Source organism: Medicago truncatula, chromosome 4 (genome assembly GCF_003473485.1).
Source record: "Medicago truncatula cultivar Jemalong A17 chromosome 4, MtrunA17r5.0-ANR, whole genome shotgun sequence".
NCBI lineage: Eukaryota > Viridiplantae > Streptophyta > Magnoliopsida > Fabales > Fabaceae > Medicago > Medicago truncatula.
The window spans coordinates 58,544,395-58,563,020 of NC_053045.1; the positions used below are offsets into that span (position 1 = coordinate 58,544,395).

Sequence of the window (18,626 nt, forward strand, 5' to 3'; positions counted from 1 at the left end):
TTATAGAAGAACTTGAATTGTAGGAGCAAAGAACATTCACATTCATGGAAGTGATAAATGAAAAAGTATCGTTCACGAAAATATTAGCTCAACCTAAGCATATTGATCTCAAGGAGTACACATCCGTAATAGACATATCAAAATTATCATGCGTCAAATAACATCCAAAGTCTTTGTTTCAAAAAATGAAACGTCGAATGTATTTTTACTTGGCCAACTAATTGGGTTATAATATATTTCCTTAAAAATTACAATGCATTGTAAGAAGCAATATGAAATACAAATAGCTACATAAATAAAAATGCTTCTCAACAACAAATAAACTATAAAAATAGCATGAATATTCCTCCTATATTCTTTTTGAGTTAACAATTTGAGAAAAAGAGTGACTAGAACTTGAGTCATCAAGCTCGATACCTAAAATCTCTTCCTTAATGTCCAATGTGGCAGCATTATGTGAGACATAAGCATCATATACTTTACCTCCTGCTGCAGGTTTTCCTTCATCCTGCAACTGAAGTGCAAACTCAAGTTTCCATTAACAAATCACCCATTGAAGGACAAACAAAGCCATTATCACCTAAACCCTTCTTACCCTGTCTCTACAAACTTCATCAAGCAATTATGATTAATTTTTACCCTTCTTTAGGCTCAACAAAACCCAATCTACTAAGCTAACTTGTGCCTTAAGCAAGCTAGGATCAATTGCTGACCTTGCACACAATACCTCAATAAGTACCACAGCAGAAGAGTAAACATTGTTCTCTAAAAAAGCACACAGGATCTAAACAACCAAAACTACTTTTAACCATTATGCTAACATGAGTTAGGTTTAGTTTAAAACCATTTTCCGATAATCTAACACCGGGAAGTGAGAAGCTTTCGCTTCCCAATTTTCATCCAACAAAATATTTGTTGTTTTCACATCGCGATGAATGTTGATGGTGTATTTTGCACCGGTACGTGTGAAGGTAATCAAGTCTCCTTGCAGCACCAATGCAAATTTCCAACCTTTGCTTCCATGGTAAAGGTGGTTTGTTACTATTGTAAAGATTCTCCCTAACAGCTCCATTACCATTAGCCATGTATATATTAAAATCATTTCGCCCTTTTCTTCATAAAGTCCAACTAAGAAAATGAATTTGATCTCTTAATAGAATCTTCAGTCCCCTTTTGTATAGCACATTTATAAACTTTTCCAAAGCCAGAAACACCTATCACCCTTGATTCATCAAAATTCTTTGTAGCATGCAAAACCGCTAATGAAAAATTTATGTTTTTAGGTGGGAGTAAGTTAACAGCATCCTACAAACCACTCCCAATAAGAAAAAGACTAATTAATTAATTATCGTGACAATTGTTGTCTTTTCATTTTTAATCGTATTTCAATTCATCCTTACTAAACCGATTTGTGAGGTGAGAGTTAACCCCCACTTATTAACACATGTTTAAACCATCTATTGTCCGATGTGAGACTCTTTCTCATAATCTCAATATATTTCTATCAACAACAAAAACTATTATCCCATTGGTATATGGGTCTGTTCAATTACATATTTTAAAATATATAAAAATTGCCCTCACGCTGAGCCCCTCTTGTCACTTTGTAATTAGGAATCTCGATTAATAATCACATAAGCATCTTCACTACTATTAAATATTTAATTAACGCCACCAACTATAAACAAATAGACATAGCCAAAGAGAAAGAAGGCCACAAGCATGGCCAATCCGTTGAATCTCACTTCCAACTTCTTCTTCTTCATCTTCACATTGACCATCATCTATGTAGCCTATACCTTCCCTAAACTCGAACCAAACCAAACCAACCTCGTCTTCTACGTCCATGACCACTTCACCGGTGAAGACTCCACCGCAGCTACAGTTGCTGGTAAAACTGGAGTTACCTCCAGCATCCTACACTTTGGCACCGTAGCTATAGTTGACGATCCAGTAACCGAGGGACCTACAATGGATTCAAAACTCATCGGTAGAGCTCAAGGCACGTACATAAATTCGCAGCTTGATGGTAAAGCTTTGTACATGGTTTTCTCGGTGATATTCACAGCTGGTGAGTATAGAGGAAGCACCTTGGAGATTCAAGGATCTGATATATTCACAACGAAGGAACGAGAATTTGGAATTGTTTCAGGCACAGGTTACTTTCGGTTTGTTAAAGGCTATGGGATTATGGAAACAGAGTTCATGGATTTAGTTAATCTTAGAGCCACTCTTAAACTTAATGTAACCGTGAAACATTACTAGAATATGTTTTAACAAGAATTGTTAGCATAACATTGTATTAAGGTGGAAACAATTGAGTCAACAACATACCAAAGACAGGTGGCATTTAGGATGGGTGAGGTGAATCATTTCCCATGATGGTGCAGTTTATTTTACACCATTGATATATTATTTTATTTATTCAATGGTCTGGATTTAAAACTGGTTACCTGCTAACAACTTTTTGGCATTGCTCACAAAATAAAATAAAAACCCCACACTTAATTGTTTATACATATAAATGCTTTTGTTTATACTGTGTATGGGCTATTTTTATCGGGTGATAATTCACCAATGGATCATATGAATGTTGTTCATTTGCAGCAATCAAATTGCTACCGCATATAATGATGCCATTGAGCACCGTCGTCCCTTCACAATGCCGCCACGTAATTCCGATGAGTCAAAACATAACCCAACAACAGGCATGGAAATGTTGCCTAAGATAACTATCCAAACAAAACATAAGGAAAATACCAAGATCTAACAACCTTATACCGTCACATGCCCGGTTCATCATTCTTCCGACCACACTCACCTTCCCTGTCATTCTCACAAATCATGTGCCCTCCCTCTCTCTCTCTCTCTCTCTCTCTCTCTCTCTCTCTCTCTCTCTCTCTCTCTCTCTCTCTCTCTCTCTCTCTCTCTCTCTCTCTCTCTCTCTCTCTCTCTCTCTCTCTCTCTCTCTCTCTCTCTCGGAATCCAGGTCTGCTCACACGTCCTCAGAACCGGGTCGCAACCCGACCCGTATACTCTCTCCCTACCTCACCTGGACTGAAAATTCCATAAACTTAATCGTCTTTCGCTTAATGCGCCGGGAACACTGGTTTTTAGTTAGTTAATAACAAGTAAATGCTAAATTCGGTTTTGAAGAGAAAATTGAACCTATCTTTTTATTTTTTAACAAAAAAAATTGAACCCACTTAGGGATTGAAATTTGTGTGACTATGATGGCGAGGCAAAGGGAGGTGGCCAGCGGCGGACTAGTGTGATATGATAATAGCGGTGCAGATTTTTTCTGACTGCTAAGCTAATGAGGAGGTGCATTAGAAATAATTTTTGGCAAAAAGATGTATTAGAAATAATTGATAACCATTAAAATATTGTTATGTCATTTGATAAAAAAAAACCCATTTTTTTACCAACAAGTTGCAACAGCCAGCTTCCAAGAAAAAGGCAAGTTGTGCATCATGGGAAAGGATTCACCTCACCCACCCTAAATGCCATCCCAAAAGACATAACGCAAAACAATGCTTACCTTTACCGGGTCTTTTGCTAAAATCAAGTGTAATATCTATACTTATAGGTTTAATATCAAATATGTGGCTAGCCTAAGATTTGTTCTAAACTGTTCCATAAAGTATTGTGAATTTTGAGTTTTAGAGTATTTCAAAAGTTATTTAAATGTTATCCTTGTTCTATAAGACATAATATAGACTTCCTCCGTCCCTATATATAAGACCCTTTTGTCAAAATCATGGGAATTAAGATAGTGGATATGTGTATTAAAGTTGTTTGTAATCACTATTGTTTTTACAATTTTATCCTTTAAGAAAGAAAGTTAGTTTATGTTTTCAACATGTTATTTATTGTTGATTGAAGAAAAAGATGTATAATAAATAGGGGCATGTATGTAAAGAAATAATTAATGTAGTTGAAAATAACAAAAGAGTCTTATAAAAAGGGACAAAAAAAATTCTCAAAAGGGTCTTATAATTAGAGACGGAGGGAATACACTATATTAACAAGCATGTTGATAGTTACCATAAACCATACCGTACAATTCTCAATTTTATCTTGACGATTTGCAATTGTTAGATGCTTAATGTCATGGACTTTTGCATATGAATAACTTAGTTATGCAGAGAATCTTGTGTTGTGTGTAGTTTTGAGTTTGTGTTATTTTTTTTATTGAGAAATTTATGAAAAATATATTATGGGTTATCAATTGTATTAAAATAATACAATGAAATTTAATAAAATTTATTTATGTGAAAACATATATCTATGGAGATTTATTTTTTCCATTGTGAGAATGTTTTCACATTTTTTTTTAGAGATGAGATTGTTTTCACTTAAAAATTATTCAAATAGATCTGTAAAAAAAAACTAAATATAGTGTTATATTTATCCAATGTGGATAAATATAACAATTAGACATGTAAAATTTACTTGAAAATATAGGTTAAATATAGTGTTATATTCATGCGAAAATCTTCTAAGCTCCTAAAAAATAATGGATATAACATAAACACTACTTAAACATAAAATAGTCAAAATCTTTGACATTAATATGAACATAAATCGGTCATTAAGTATAAAAAACAAAATGTTTTTTTTTTGTAAGAATGAATATATCCTATTTATATTGTTATAGACTACAATCAAAATTCGTTATATTGTTAGGGATGCAAAACTTATTTAACTCAATCTATAATTTGATTTAATTTTTCTTTGCAGAGATGTTGTCATTTAGAATTTGTCAAAGTAGACTTGGTGAATATGTTACGGAAGATAAGGATAAAATTTGATTAACTTTTGGAATACTCTAAACCTAAAATTCACAACAATTATTAACCGTGGTTTCATTTCTCATCGCCATCTCCTTCCGGATCTGACTCTCCATACTCAGTTTTCAACCTTCAAATGAGGGAGTGAGGAGAGCGGGACAAAACTCGGTGTGAAAATTCGTAAATGTTTTCATTTTTTATCAATGATTAAATCGAACCGTGTTTTTTGTGTGCCCCATTTAGGGATGGTGAAAAAAATCGACACCCGTGGATATCCGTGGATAAAATCTACATATACCTTAATGAATGTCCACATTTAAAATAAATGGATATTTCGACTATCCGTTATTTAATGGATACAAATGTGGGTTCGGTAGTATATGCACATGTGGATATCCTGATCCGCTATTAAACTAAGTAAATTACACAAATAACATTACCATCATTTCAACTTCAGTGAAAAAACCATAATACTTTTTTTTTTGAGCAAAAAAAAACCATAATACTATACAATATTATTATGTGACACTTCAATTCTCCTCTAAAACAAATTAACCTATAATATTACCATTTATTTATGTTTTTTTTTTTAAATCAAGGAACTTTGTTCTTGTTAAATCTCATTAATTTTTTTTTTTTTGTGTTAGAAATGAAATGTATGGATAATTTTTTTGAAAGATGTAGGGATATTTTTATTGTAATATATGAATATTATTAAATTTTGATAAAAAAGAAAATGAATGTGATAAACTTTTGTTGTTAAATTTTAGGTAATTAGTATTTATTTTATTTTTTTATAAAAAAACATGATATCTATACACACTTGTGGATACTTTAAAATTCGTGAATTATCCGCTTGATGAATATTTGCATGAATATGGAGAGAGCACAAATGTCATAGTTATCCAATGAAGAAGTGAACATGAATATCATACTATATGTGTCCGAAAATATCCATCTAAATGCCTAGCTTCATCCTACAAACCGCCGCATTAACGTTTATAGGAAGTACAAGAAAAAAATTAGGTAAAAATTGATTCCTAGTTTTGAAGATGTCAAAGTTGTTGGGTGACATTTAATGGTGACAATGTTAAGTTGTTTTGGGAATATATTGGGCAAATAGATACTATGTGGTTGTGGTGTTTAGTTCGGAAAAATAAATTTTTTGTTTGTGTGAATTGAATATTCATCGTGTGTTATGTTAACAACAATAATAATTATATTAGTTATTTATCAAGTGTGAGCCTTAATTGATTAGTGATCAAATTAAGTAATAAAGTTATTAAATTTTCAATGAGATAATTAATTAAAGGGTTTTGTTTAAGCATCTCAAATTTAGTAATTATTCTTTTGAAAAGTCAACTATTACAATTTCCAATGCAATCAACACACAACTTTTCATTAAAAATTTACTATTTAAAGTGTTTAAAGAGTGCCACAGGGGCACTCGTTAACATTTTCCTTAATTAAATATTTAATTAATTGGTATGGATCCAATGAGTAATGTCTGGATGACCCATTAGAGAGGCTATGGTCCCCAGTACACCGTACACGGTAAAACTCTCTCTAAGAGAAGTTGAGGCATAAATGTACCGGTTGAGTAAGAACCAAACCAATCGTCGCTAACTTTGTTCTTTGTTTCATATCACCTCTCCTTAATACGACATGTGTATGGTTGATGAATGTTGAGAGGGCTTCCATGAACGCTATATCCAGGTATTCCTAATACCCTAATTCTTAATCTTCTTGATAAATCAATAAATTAAACATGTCGTACATCCGATCATAATCATTTCAATGTTTTGATTGCTTCCACTATTAATTCATAGTTGCTAAGCATGTTTCATGTTTTTAATAAGACCTGTATTTATTCTCTTAAAAGATTTAACGTGTTGTATTCAAATCCACAACTTTTGATTTAGCTGTATTGAAAGAGATCTTTCAGTGCAAATGGCAAAAACTTTGATATATGTCAATTGTTAGGTGTATCCAACCAAATGTGCCACAAAACGAACGATTGTTGTATATTATTAATACGCATCTTCAAGTCATCTAAGCAAAAATAGACATATAACTAGAGATTACCAAAAAAGAGAGCATGGTCAATCCACTAAACCTCACTTCCAGCTCATTTTTCTTCATCTTCACATTGATCATCCTCTATGTGGCCTACACCTTCCAAAAACTCGAACCAAATCAAACCAACATGCTCTTCTACATTCACGACCACTTCACCGGTGAAAACACGTCGGCAGTCACCGTTGCCGGTATAAATGGACCCAACTTTAATATCCAACACTTCGGCACCGTGGCAATAATCGATGATCCAGTAACAGAGGGACCCGCAATGGATTCAACACTCCTTGGCAGTGCTCAGGGCGTGTACGTAAATTCGCAGCTTGATAGCAAAGCAGTGTACATGGTTTTCTCAGTGATATTCACTTCTGGTAAGTACATAGGAAGCACATTGGAGATGCAAGGATATAGTTTATATACAACAAAGGAAAGAGAATTTGGGATTGTTTCTGGCACAGGTTATTTTCGGTTTGTTAAAGGGTATGCGGTTATGGAAACACAGTCCGTGGATTTAGCTACACTGCGAACCACTTTTAAACTCAATGTAACAATCAAACATTATTAGGAAAACTTCATGAGTGGCTCTTCTACAACTGGATTATAGTGTTGCAGTTGTATTTCAATTCAAATTTGCAGATGTTATGAAACTTTTATAATGAATATTGAGTTATGATCGTTAGATTCACTACTTAATTATGTAGTTAATTAATTAGTTACTCCTGATTTGAAGAAATTTAGAAATATCACCATATATATAGCTTGAAGAGTATGATTACATAAAAAAAATTACTAAAAAAGAGTATGAGTTTCAACCACTGCAAAATGGACTCTTTGGAGTTAGTTTTGATGTATCACTCACTCTAATGCAATCCACGTAATTAAGAATGGAGGCTTTACATTATCAATAAATTCGCAACTTGACGGCAAAGTCTTGTACAATGAGATGACAGGAACTCTTGTGTGGGCATAAGAATTAGCATTCTCACAAAAAAGACTAACGGCAAAGCCTTATTTGGATTAGTGAGTGTGTCACAAACATGCAATAAATAATAGTTAAACAAAAGGCAAACACCATCTATATGTTAACCTATTATCTTCTAATCATTTTTTCTCACCCAATTGTATTTTGGCAATGAAAAGATGTTTTTTCAACCTTTGCCGACCGTCTAACCTTATTGGATTAGATTCAGTCCGTGGCCTAATATAGTTGGCAAATTAGACTGAAAGAAATCATACCTCTTGTCTGAAGGACAATATCAAATCATCTTAGTACTCTTGCTTTACCTTGACAGCAATGTCTTTCAAAAACATGAATATTAGCTGATACCAGAGTTGCAATCACCAAAATCTAGTTTATCAACATGTAAAAGATGCATTCTAACAATGTTAGGCTTTAGAGTAGCCAAACACATTTCACAGGCCTACCAGAAATAAGCAAAGTATAAAATTCACAATAACCACCGAAGATCGGGAAGATAGCTCAGAGGTTTTTCTATCTTTTGGAGAGTATACATGTTTGAACAGCTTCTTTCGTGTTGTTCAAAAAGGAGAAAATTAATGTGAAGGATAGCACAATCACCAAAGCTTCTTACCGTCATTTTTTAGGCATTAATAATAATTTGGAGAAAAGTAAATTCGATGAAAATAATTATAAACAAAAGAATGAATGGACAAACTTGGAAAAATACTTGATGTTTTTTAACTTTAGTGACTTTGATGTATTTAATTGATAAATAAGAGAGATAAAGACAAAGTCATTTAACTCAAAATCATCAATTGAAACAAACCCACAAAATTGTGTTCATGTGGGATGGCAATGCGGGTCAACCCGCAACGTTTAGGCCTAACCCGTTATTTGCATGCCAAAAATAGGGTCGGGTGGGCCAACCTAAGGTGACGGCCTCAATAATACACTCCGCCCCACCAAGTGGCGGACTAACGGGTTTGCGGGCAGGTCCGTCTAACAATTTTTTTTTCAAAATATTTTTTTGTGACTATGTTATTAAAATAATATGTTACTGCTATAAAAAGTCAATTTTATTTTCTTATAATCATTTTATTCTCATTTTAATCCCACATGAAGAGAAAAACAATGTCAATTAATGAATTGTCGAATTATTTTTAGCTAGAAAATTATTTTGATTATTAATCTTTTTTTATAGAATCCACAACAATCTCCCACCTATGTCGATGCCTATTATTGGAGTTGTATTAGTTTTACTGCTTGTTTTCGAGTTTAAATTTTTTGCATGTTAGGCGTGAAGTCAACCAAACTGCTCATTATTTAGCTAAATATGATCTACATAATTCAAATTGCATATGGGTCGAAGAGACTCCGCCTTGTATTTTTACAGTTTTAGCACATGATTTATTGTCAAACTTTTATTAATGAAATTGTTTTTAACGTAAAAAAAAAAAATCGTAATACTCAAACCAAAAGAGAATTTGGTGTGACCATCAAAATTAATTTGCAGAATGACCAATCCAAAAATGGATTTGGCACAATCAATGCTAATTTTTTTTATTTTTTTTAAAAAAAAAGGCAAACTAACCTAACGGAAATTGAGAGAATTGAACTTAAGATTTTTGAGAGGAGCGCACTTTAAAGTCTCAAGTCAACACCACCAAATCAACCAAAGTTTGTTCAATACTAGCTTTTTAATATTATGGTTTACTTCCTCCTTGCCTATTTATAAGATATATTTGGGTCAACAAAAATTGATGTATCTGGTTAAAAATTCAATCCAAATACATCAACTTTTGTTGACCCAACTTGCTCTTATAAATAATACCAAGAGAAGAATAAAAATTAATTCCTTAAAAACAAGTATAAAAAATAATAGGAAAATGATATTTGGTACGGGAGTTTTGCATACGAAAATTCAAGGACGCGTGAAAACATATACTATTTCAACATGCTGCAATTCCCGAATAGTCTTTCTTCTCTCTCTCTCTCTCACCACTTTTAAGTTTTATCTTCACTTCCTCATTCTCTCCTACTTTATGCAATAAAACATCCAAAACAACAACAACGATTAAGATTTAGCTTCTTTGAGGATCAAGTTCCCAAAACAACAACGACTATGAAGATGTCGTAATTTTGAAGGAGCAAAAAACTTCATCACTGAGATCGAAAATAACCACTTCGTGATTGTTAAATCCTACACCCCTGATGTTGTCACAGTAACGTCAAGTTGTTTGTGTACGCCGCCGTCGCCGCCGAGTTGAAAAGAGACGGTGTATAGTATAGTTTTGGCCATGTTGAATGCTTTGAAGGAAAATTAGTTCATCAGTACCTTTAACAGGAAATAGAACCCGCATGAAAATTAATTAACATAGCATGAAAGAGATGCATAAATTAAGGTTGAGAAATTTATTACTGACGTTGTTCCTCTACATAGATCTGTTAAGGAAGGAGATTTTTGGGTTCTAAGAGAAGGAACATGTTTGTTTTGTTTGGACGAGAACGAAGGCAAGCTAATTTCTTTTTTAATTAAAAAAAATGGGAAAGTGCAGCGCGTGGTAAATAGTTGTATTCACGCGTCCGTGAAATTTCGTTGTGAAACTGCCGTACCAAATAGCATTCCTGAAAATAATATTCGCAATGACCAAAACAAAAAGAGATTTAACGTATTCATTGTCATTAAAATTTGTCCTCGTGAGCTTAGCTCAGTTGGTATGAACTTCGAGAGGTTATCCTTTCTTTCGTGCTTTGATCTTAGCTGGTGGAAGTAGAGTGGCTATTTGCTCCTGACCATTCAAAGTAGTCATTCTTGAAAAACAATGCATGGCATGCTCTGCATTCATGTCCTCATATTTGGCTTGACTTTCAATTAATCAATATATATATATATATATACACACAAAAAATGAATCATTTTCTCCTCATCATAATTTTTTTTAGGTCAAATAATCTATTGAACATGTTTTTTTTTTGGTTACATGTTTAATGCAACGTTCCTATTAATTAAGTTACGTTCATGTGAGATGTTTCTACAGAATTTAATCTTGATATTTTGACATTTCGTTGTTTTTCATTTTTGTTTAGAAGTTTCAGTGCAAAGCATAATAGACAAAGAGATCAAAGTAGCGGAGCTAGCTTAGGATTAGCATGGGCTAGGGCCCTCACTACGTATTTATGTAGAATTAACACTATAAATTCTATAGAAAATGAGCACGTATGGAAATAATTTGATTAGTTGGATAAGTTGCCTACACTTAATAAAATAACTTAAATTTGCTAAAATAGATCCACCTCTTTTTATGAAGGTCCATTTTAGTAAGCTGCACCTTTTGCTTTTGGACAAAAAGACCAATTTTTTGTTTTTTGGAAAAGACAAAAATCAAGGGCAACATTGTAATTGTATGTGTCATTGTTAATTGTCTTTGTATCTTTCCTGACATATCTCCCTTTAATCGACCTCTTCCTGGATCCATCTTCCCCTTTTCTATTCTTCTTCCAATTTCTTCGCATCAAACTTTCAATTTCTTGAAATCAAATGTTGTTGTTGTGTGGTTAAAAGATTGATTCTTCTTCCAATTTGTTCATTGCAACAATAATTTATTTTCCTCTAGCAAAATTGATTTTCTTAATTTAATTGATTGTGTATTTTGTTATTTTGATTGGTTGGTTCAGTTTTTCTGATTTAATTTTGATTCATACTGTCTATAGTTTGACGGTGACATCCCATTAGGTAGAGAGGAAGGAATCACGGCGACGGGGTTGTAATCGGTGAAAAGAGCAGATGAGGTTGGAAGTGGGTGGAAGAGCGAGTTTGTAGTGTTTGATGGGAGTCGTCTGATACAGTGGCCGCGGCGACGACGGAGACCTGAGATACGTCGTAGATCAGTGTCGTAGGTGATGAGTTCGGTGATTGGCAGAGTTGGGTTTGAGAGTTCTAAGACGACAGAGTAAGTGACGATGACATAGATGAGTTAACAAAAGGAAAGACACGCAAAACTAGAAAATCTTTAAATTTAATTTAAAATAAAAAACAACATTTAATGATAAATTACAATTTTATCCCTCAGTTTTGTCTTTTCCAAAAAACAAAAAATTGGTCTTTTTATCCAAAAGCAAAAGGTGCAGCTTGCTAAAATGGACCTTCATAAAAAGATGTGGGTCTATTATAACAAACCCCATATATATATATATATATATATATATGAGATTTTTTTTACCTAAATTAAAAAATTAGTTAATATTATTAGAATATATTAAAAAATGTAGAGAACTCTGAAATACAAAGGTAAATTGCTGGGAGGGAGTTATAAGTCAGCTTGTGTTGGGGGGAACTCTAGTAGGACACCGCTGGTGGAGCAAAGAAGAATGGAGATGCTAACCTTTGTGTACAATCAACGCCTAAGGGTAGTCTGACGCCTTCTTCCGGACTTAGAATTATTGTGCCCTTAGTCCCGACGAGCTCCGCCCGGCTGCCACTAAATAGGGGACTTTGGTCCTTTTATTTTGCGGTATTGATCAATGGTGATCCATGATAGTGTTGTCCTACAATGTGCGTGGACTAGGGGGAAGGGTGAAGAAGAATATGATTAGGGATCTTGTGAAAAATAATAATGTTGATTTTTTGGCTATTCAAGAGACTAAACTTGAAGTCATATCAAATGAGGTGTGCCATAATATCTGGGGTGGGGATGATTGCGATTGGTGTTATCTACCGTCCGTTGGAAATAGTGGAGGTATTCTCTCTCTTTGGAGGAAGTCTAATTTTACTATGCTTTTCTCGTGCACTGGGGAAGGTTTTGTGTGTGTTTGTTTGGAGTGGGGAGTCCTTAAGAAGAGATGCTTTGTGGTGAATGTGTATTCTAAATGTGATCTTGCGGCTAAGAAAAGATTGTGGGAGAATTTAGCGTTGTTAAGAAATACTTTTGGTGATGGTGTGTGGTGTTGTATTGGTGATTTCAATGTCGTGCGCCATGCGGATGAAAGAAGAGGGACTAATGAGGAGGTGCTCTCTTGGAGGGTGATGGAGATGGATTTGTTTAATTCTTTTGTATTGGAGGTCGAGTTCCTTGATCTAAATCCCCTTGGTAGGAGGCATACTTGGTATCATACAAATGGTAGATCTATGAGTCGGATAGATAGAGCCCTTGTTTCTGATGGTTGAAATAGTTGTTGGGGAACCACTTCTTTATGGGTTCTTCCAAGATCAATTTCGGATCATTGCCTGTTGCTTCTTAAGAGTGGTCTTCTTGATTGGGGTTCTAAACCTTTTCGCTTTAATAATTATTGGTTGGAAAATGCGAAGTTTAAAAAGTTGGTGGAGGAGTGGTGGAGAGGACAAAGGAGTGAGGGATGGATGGGGGTTATTTTGAAAAATAAACTTAAAGGTTTAAAGGAGGTAATTAGAGGATGGAGTAAGGTGGAATATGGGGATGTAAATGTCAAAACTGAAAGACTCATGGAGGAGATTGTCGAGTTAGATGTGAAGGGGGAGTGTGTAAGTTTGAGTGGTGAGGAAGTGGTGGTAAGAAAGAAGAAGTTTGAAGAGATGTGGAGGTTGCTTAGATGTAAGGATGTCACTTTATTCCAAAGATCAAAATCTAAGTGGCTTAAAGAGGGGGATGCAAATTCTAAATACTTCCATAGATGTGTTAAAGCAAGGGGTAGCCGGAATTCTATCAAAGCAATCGAGGATAATGGTCTTTGGGTGGAGAAACCAATGGAAGTGAGAAAGGTGGTTGTGGATTATTTCAAAACTCATGTGGCGGAAACGTATTGGGAGAGGCCTACTTTGGATGGCGTGGATTTTTCCACTTTATCCGTAGAGGAGAATATGGCTCTTGTTTCTCCTTTTACTTTGTTAGAGATTGAAGAGGTCATCAAAGCTAGTGATGGTAACAAAAGTCTAGGCCCCGATGGTTTTAACTTTGCTTTTTTCAAGGAATTTTGGTATCTTTTGAAGTATGAAATCCGCATTTTGTTTGATCAATTTCATGCGAATGAAGTGATTCCTAAGAGTTTCCTCTCTTTTTTTGTTACTCTAATTCCAAAGGTTGAAGCGCCTTTGTCCTTGAGCCAATACCGCCCTATATCACTCTTGGGGAGTTTGTATAAGCTCCTCTCTAAAGTCCTTGCGAAGAGGCTATCTAAGGTGATGAATTCAATTATTTCGGTTTCTCAATCGGCTTTTTTGAAAGGGAGGCGTTTGGTAGATGGTGTGCTTGTTGTGAATAAAGTGGTGGACTTGGCGAAAAGAGCAAAACGTGAATGCTTGATTCTTAAGGTGGATTTTGAGAAGGCTTATGATTCGGTTAATTGGGGTTTTCATATATATGATGAGAAGGGTTGGGATGGATGCCAAATGGATTAGGTGGATGAAGGCGTGTGTTTTTAGTGGTAACATGTCTATTCTTGTTAATGGGAGCCCAACCGAGGAGATTTGTGTCCAAAGAGGCCTAAAGCAAGGGGATCCGCTTGCACCTTTTTTGTTCCTTTTGGTGGCCGAAGGTTTTAGTGGTTTGATGTCAAATGCGGTTAACCGTAACTTGTTCAAAGGTTTTGAGGTGATAAGAGGAGGTACGGTGGTTTCGCATTTTCAATATGCCGATGACACTTTATGTATTGGAGAACCTACGGTTGAGAATCTTTGGTTGTTGAAAGCCGTTCTTAGGGGTTTTGAAATGGCGTCGGGGTTGAAGATTAATTATCACAAAAGCTCTTTGATTGGGATCAATGTAAATAGAGATTTTATGGAAGCGGCGTGTCACTTTTTACATTGTAGAGAGGGTTCCATTCCTTTCAAATATTTGGGGTTGCCGGTAGGTGTCAATCCTAGAAAGTTGTCAACTTGGGAGCCTATGTTGGACCAATTGAAGAAAAGACTCAATTCGTAGGGGAACATGTATGTGAGTCTCGGAGGTAGAATTGTTCTCTTGAATTCCGTTCTAAATGCTATTCCTATCTTCTATCTATCCTTCATGAAGATTCCGGCTAAGGTGCTTAAGATGGTTATCCGGATCCAAAGAGAGTTTCTTTGGGGAGGGGTTGGTGGAGGCCGGAAAGTTTGTTGGGTGAAATGGAGCAAGGTGTGTTATCCTAGAAACAAGGGTGGCCTAGGTGTTAACAGGGCCGGCCCATAGCCCGTCGAGGCTGGGCGACGACACCGGGCCTCCAATTTTTTTTTTTTTTTTTATATGTAAGCCACGAAAATAATGGTTATATATCTATTAAAAGTAAATTAATTTAATCTGTACAGCTTGCTTTAGTGGCATGGTCACTTTTTGATGAGTGTGAGGTCATGTGTTCAAGACCCACAAAAGTGTGATTTTTAATATATTTTTTTTAAATAACTTATTTATTTTTTTGGGGTCCAGATTTTTTTTTTTTTGCATCCCTTATAAAATTAAAACCGGGCCTATGAATTTGTTAAGACGGCCCTGGGTGTTAAGGATGTGAAATTGGTCAATTTAAGTCTTTTGGCTAAATGGAAATGGTGACTACTCCAAGAAGACCAACCTCTTTGGAGAAGGGTGTTGGAAGACAAATATGGTGATCATGTTGGCGGTTTGGTCCATAGTGAGGTAGCTAGATGGCTGAGGTTCACTTCTCTTTGGTGGAGAAACTTAAGGTCGCTAGAGGATGAGGAGGGAGGCTATTGGTTCACAAACCGGGTGATGAGGAAATTAGGAAATGGGAGTGGAACTAGCTTTTGGAAGGATAGTTGGGTGGGGAGCGCCTCTCTACTTGACATTCCCTAGACTTTTCGCCCTATCAAATCAAAAGGAGGCCAAGGTGGGGGAGGTGGTGGTGGTTCAAGATGGGGGGCGTTAGTGGAATATTACTTGGCAGAGGGATCCATTTTTGTGGGAGCTTGAATTAATTCATAATTTGATGGTTTTGTTGGAGGAGGTAGCGTTTGGTGGTGAGGAAGATAAGTGGTTTTGGGCACCGGAGGAGGATGGTTTATTTTTCGGTCAAATCAACCTATTCCATTTTGGAAAATCTCTAGAGAGTGCCTAAATAGACGATGAAAGACTGGCTTTTTGAATCTGCTGCAGAGGCTTCAGTGGCTCGGTTTTATCTGATTTCTAGTGCAGGTGGTTTTCATTGTGTAGGCTATAGGAAATGTTTTTGTATAGTTTGTTTTTTGGCCTTTTTGCCTATTCCTGTGGCTGTTTTTGGCTGTACTAGCTCTGTTTTGCTGCTGGTTTTTTCTGTCGATCAGTAGGCTCCCTGCTGTTGTGTTTTGCTATAGCCATTTTGCATTTCTGGTGCGTGGTGTTATAATATATATGCCGATTCAAAAAAAAATGTGTATTTATTTTTTTAAGAATAAATTTTAGTATATATTTAATGTTACAAATTATATATATGTTGCCCACATATATAAAGGTATTGCACCCAAGAGCGTTTAAATGAGATTAAACGGGTTTTTTATAGCTTAACCAAGATCCAGGAATTAGTCTCCGCGGAGGATACCCGATTTGCACCAAAAGAAATACATAAAAGTTCTAGGTGCATCTCGTGGAACAACAAAAGAAAGAAAAAGCAACAAGGATGCTGAGATAAATGGATAGTGAAATGCTTACCTCCTGAAGAACAAAGAGTTTGTGAAATCTTGTCTACAATAATTCTTGTTTACATTCAGTATTTTTCATAGTTTCGTTCTTTCTTGCCCATGTTTTATAGCGATTCAGTAGCCATAGATATTCACCCCTTCGCTATGATGTTGCCCATGTCTCAGACGTGCATATGTAAACATAACTCAGTTGATAAAAGACGTTGCATTATAAATATGCTGGGGCGGGGTTCAGGTGTCACTCATTTTATCACTGTAATTAAGTATTGCACAATGCCAACACCAATATATTGACTAAGGTATGATCCTTAGATCCTTATCTTATATCAACCAGTACTAAAGGCCAGGTTTCTTGAATTTGGAACATAATCATCTAATTGCCCTTCACTTTGTTTTATTTGGGGACTTAGCATATGGATTCATTTTTCTCTCTTTTTTTTGGTACAACATTTTTATCTTTTTTGATTTACGACATACATGATAATGTGCATAATAACAATGATTATTTATCATATTTTTAAGGAGCCATGATTAAGATTTTGGGGATATATAGTTATCTTAACTGTTGTGTTTCTTAAGATTGTTGTCAATTGTGTATGCTTCACTTGTGCACCATATATAATAGTCTATTTTGGGGATATGTTTTTTCCCATTAAATCTAATTTAACCTGTATATAATAGTGATGAGAAAGTTCTTTGTCAGACTTGAGATTTGGTCTTTTAATCCACTTATTTAAGCTAGAAATTCTCGATTTTGATTCGAAGGGGTCCAAAATGGGTTCTAGAGCTTTAAATGAGTTTTTATTTTCTCAAGGAATATCGGATTTGGTGCAAGAAGAAGATTGATAGAGACCCGAGTAGAAGTCGTAAAAGAGATATTGTTATGTACTCCCTCCGTCCCTATATGTAATCACCCTTTTATTTTTATTTTTGTCCCTAAATGTAAACCCCTTTTCAAATTACAACACGCATTAATTATTTTTTTCCATATATACCCTTATTTAATAGTACTACTAATTCTAAAATTACAATAAATTGACTTTTCACATTATCTCATTAAACAACACCGGGAAGAGAAAAGAGATTAATTCTCTCTTTGGTTGTATGCATCCGTAACAATTACTCCCTAGTGACTCTTGATAACCTTACTCTAGTTTGGTAGGAGTAGTATAAAATGAAAAGTCATTGTTATTATCAGAACCATATTAGTACTACGGCACAAATGGAGGTAGTCCAAGATTCATACGATTTTGACATTACAATGGAGGTAGTGGAAGATTCCTATGATAGTGTTTCATCAGAGGTAGTCCAACAAGTTGCTGCTATGGTACATGCTGAAGAAGATGAAGTCCAATCCAAACAAACTGAAGAAAATGAAGTCCAAGGTGTGCACATTGAGAAGTTCCCCGAATATGAGTATGAAAATGACAGCTATGAAGAAAAAGAATACAAAAAAGTGGTAATGAGCTTTTATTTTGAGGCGTTGTCATAAATATGGTGGTGTGGTTCTTGATCTTCATTGAAAAAGTACAATTAATGTAAGTATAATAAAGGCAACCGAGGTAATCCATTAATTGTGGAATGAGGGTAGTTTAGTAAAATTGTAACATAAATCAGACACATTAACTGCACAGACAACATTTCTTAAGAAATGTGAAAAATGTAATGGGGGGTTATATTAAGGGACGGAGGGAGTAATAAAGAGTGTGGTAAGAATCTATGGTAAATAATGAGTGGTTGGATGCTTAGTTGACTAGTTTGTTATGTCTTAGTAAGACAAATAGTTAGGGGATGATTTGTAGTGGGTATGCAAGATTATTGTGGGAACTGGGAACCATTATGGTTAAGTATAGAGAGTGTTCTCCTCTGAGGAGAACGTATGTGTAGCTAGCTCCAGACCCTGCCCTACAACAACTTCATGTTATGCATAGTGCCTTAATTTTTAATCCTTATAACGTCTATTATTATGTCTTTACAACTCAGCTTCTATTGCCATTGACTATTAAAGAGATTTTGACCAAAAAAAGATATAAAGTAATGTACGTCAGCAAATATGCAAAGTTATGAACCTTTTTTAAAATTTATTCTTTTAAATTGTAATAACACCACATAATCAATTCACAACTACTACCCTACCACTTGCTAATATTGAAAAAACAATGGTTTCTTTGTAACACAGTATCCATTTGATGAAATTTGTGGTCCTGCACTTTTAAAG

The 18,626-nt window shown here is 35.0% G+C and overlaps 3 protein-coding genes across 3 annotated transcripts; 2 read left to right on the forward strand and 1 right to left on the reverse strand.

Moving 5' to 3' along the window:
• Nucleotides 1-349: 349 nt before the first annotated feature.
• On the reverse strand, nucleotides 350-1,085 carry LOC11412743 (receptor-like protein kinase THESEUS 1). Its single transcript, XM_024780813.1, has 3 exons — nucleotides 995-1,085; nucleotides 680-765; nucleotides 350-514 (listed from the first exon to the last, which is right to left on the reverse strand). The coding sequence occupies exons 1-3, from the start codon at nucleotides 1,083-1,085 to the stop codon at nucleotides 350-352; spliced, it is 342 nt and encodes a 113-aa protein (XP_024636581.1).
• A 578-nt stretch (nucleotides 1,086-1,663) lies between these two features.
• Nucleotides 1,664-2,445, forward strand: LOC11409048 (dirigent protein 11). Its single transcript, XM_003609729.4, has one exon. It carries the CDS (start codon nucleotides 1,723-1,725, stop codon nucleotides 2,263-2,265), a length of 543 nt encoding a protein of 180 aa, XP_003609777.1. The 5' UTR covers nucleotides 1,664-1,722; the 3' UTR covers nucleotides 2,266-2,445.
• Nucleotides 2,446-6,802: 4,357 nt separating this feature from the next.
• On the forward strand, nucleotides 6,803-7,554 carry LOC11409049 (pterocarpan synthase 1). Its single transcript, XM_003609731.4, has one exon. It carries the CDS (start codon nucleotides 6,892-6,894, stop codon nucleotides 7,432-7,434), a length of 543 nt encoding a protein of 180 aa, XP_003609779.1. The 5' UTR covers nucleotides 6,803-6,891; the 3' UTR covers nucleotides 7,435-7,554.
• Nucleotides 7,555-18,626: the final 11,072 nt, after the last annotated feature.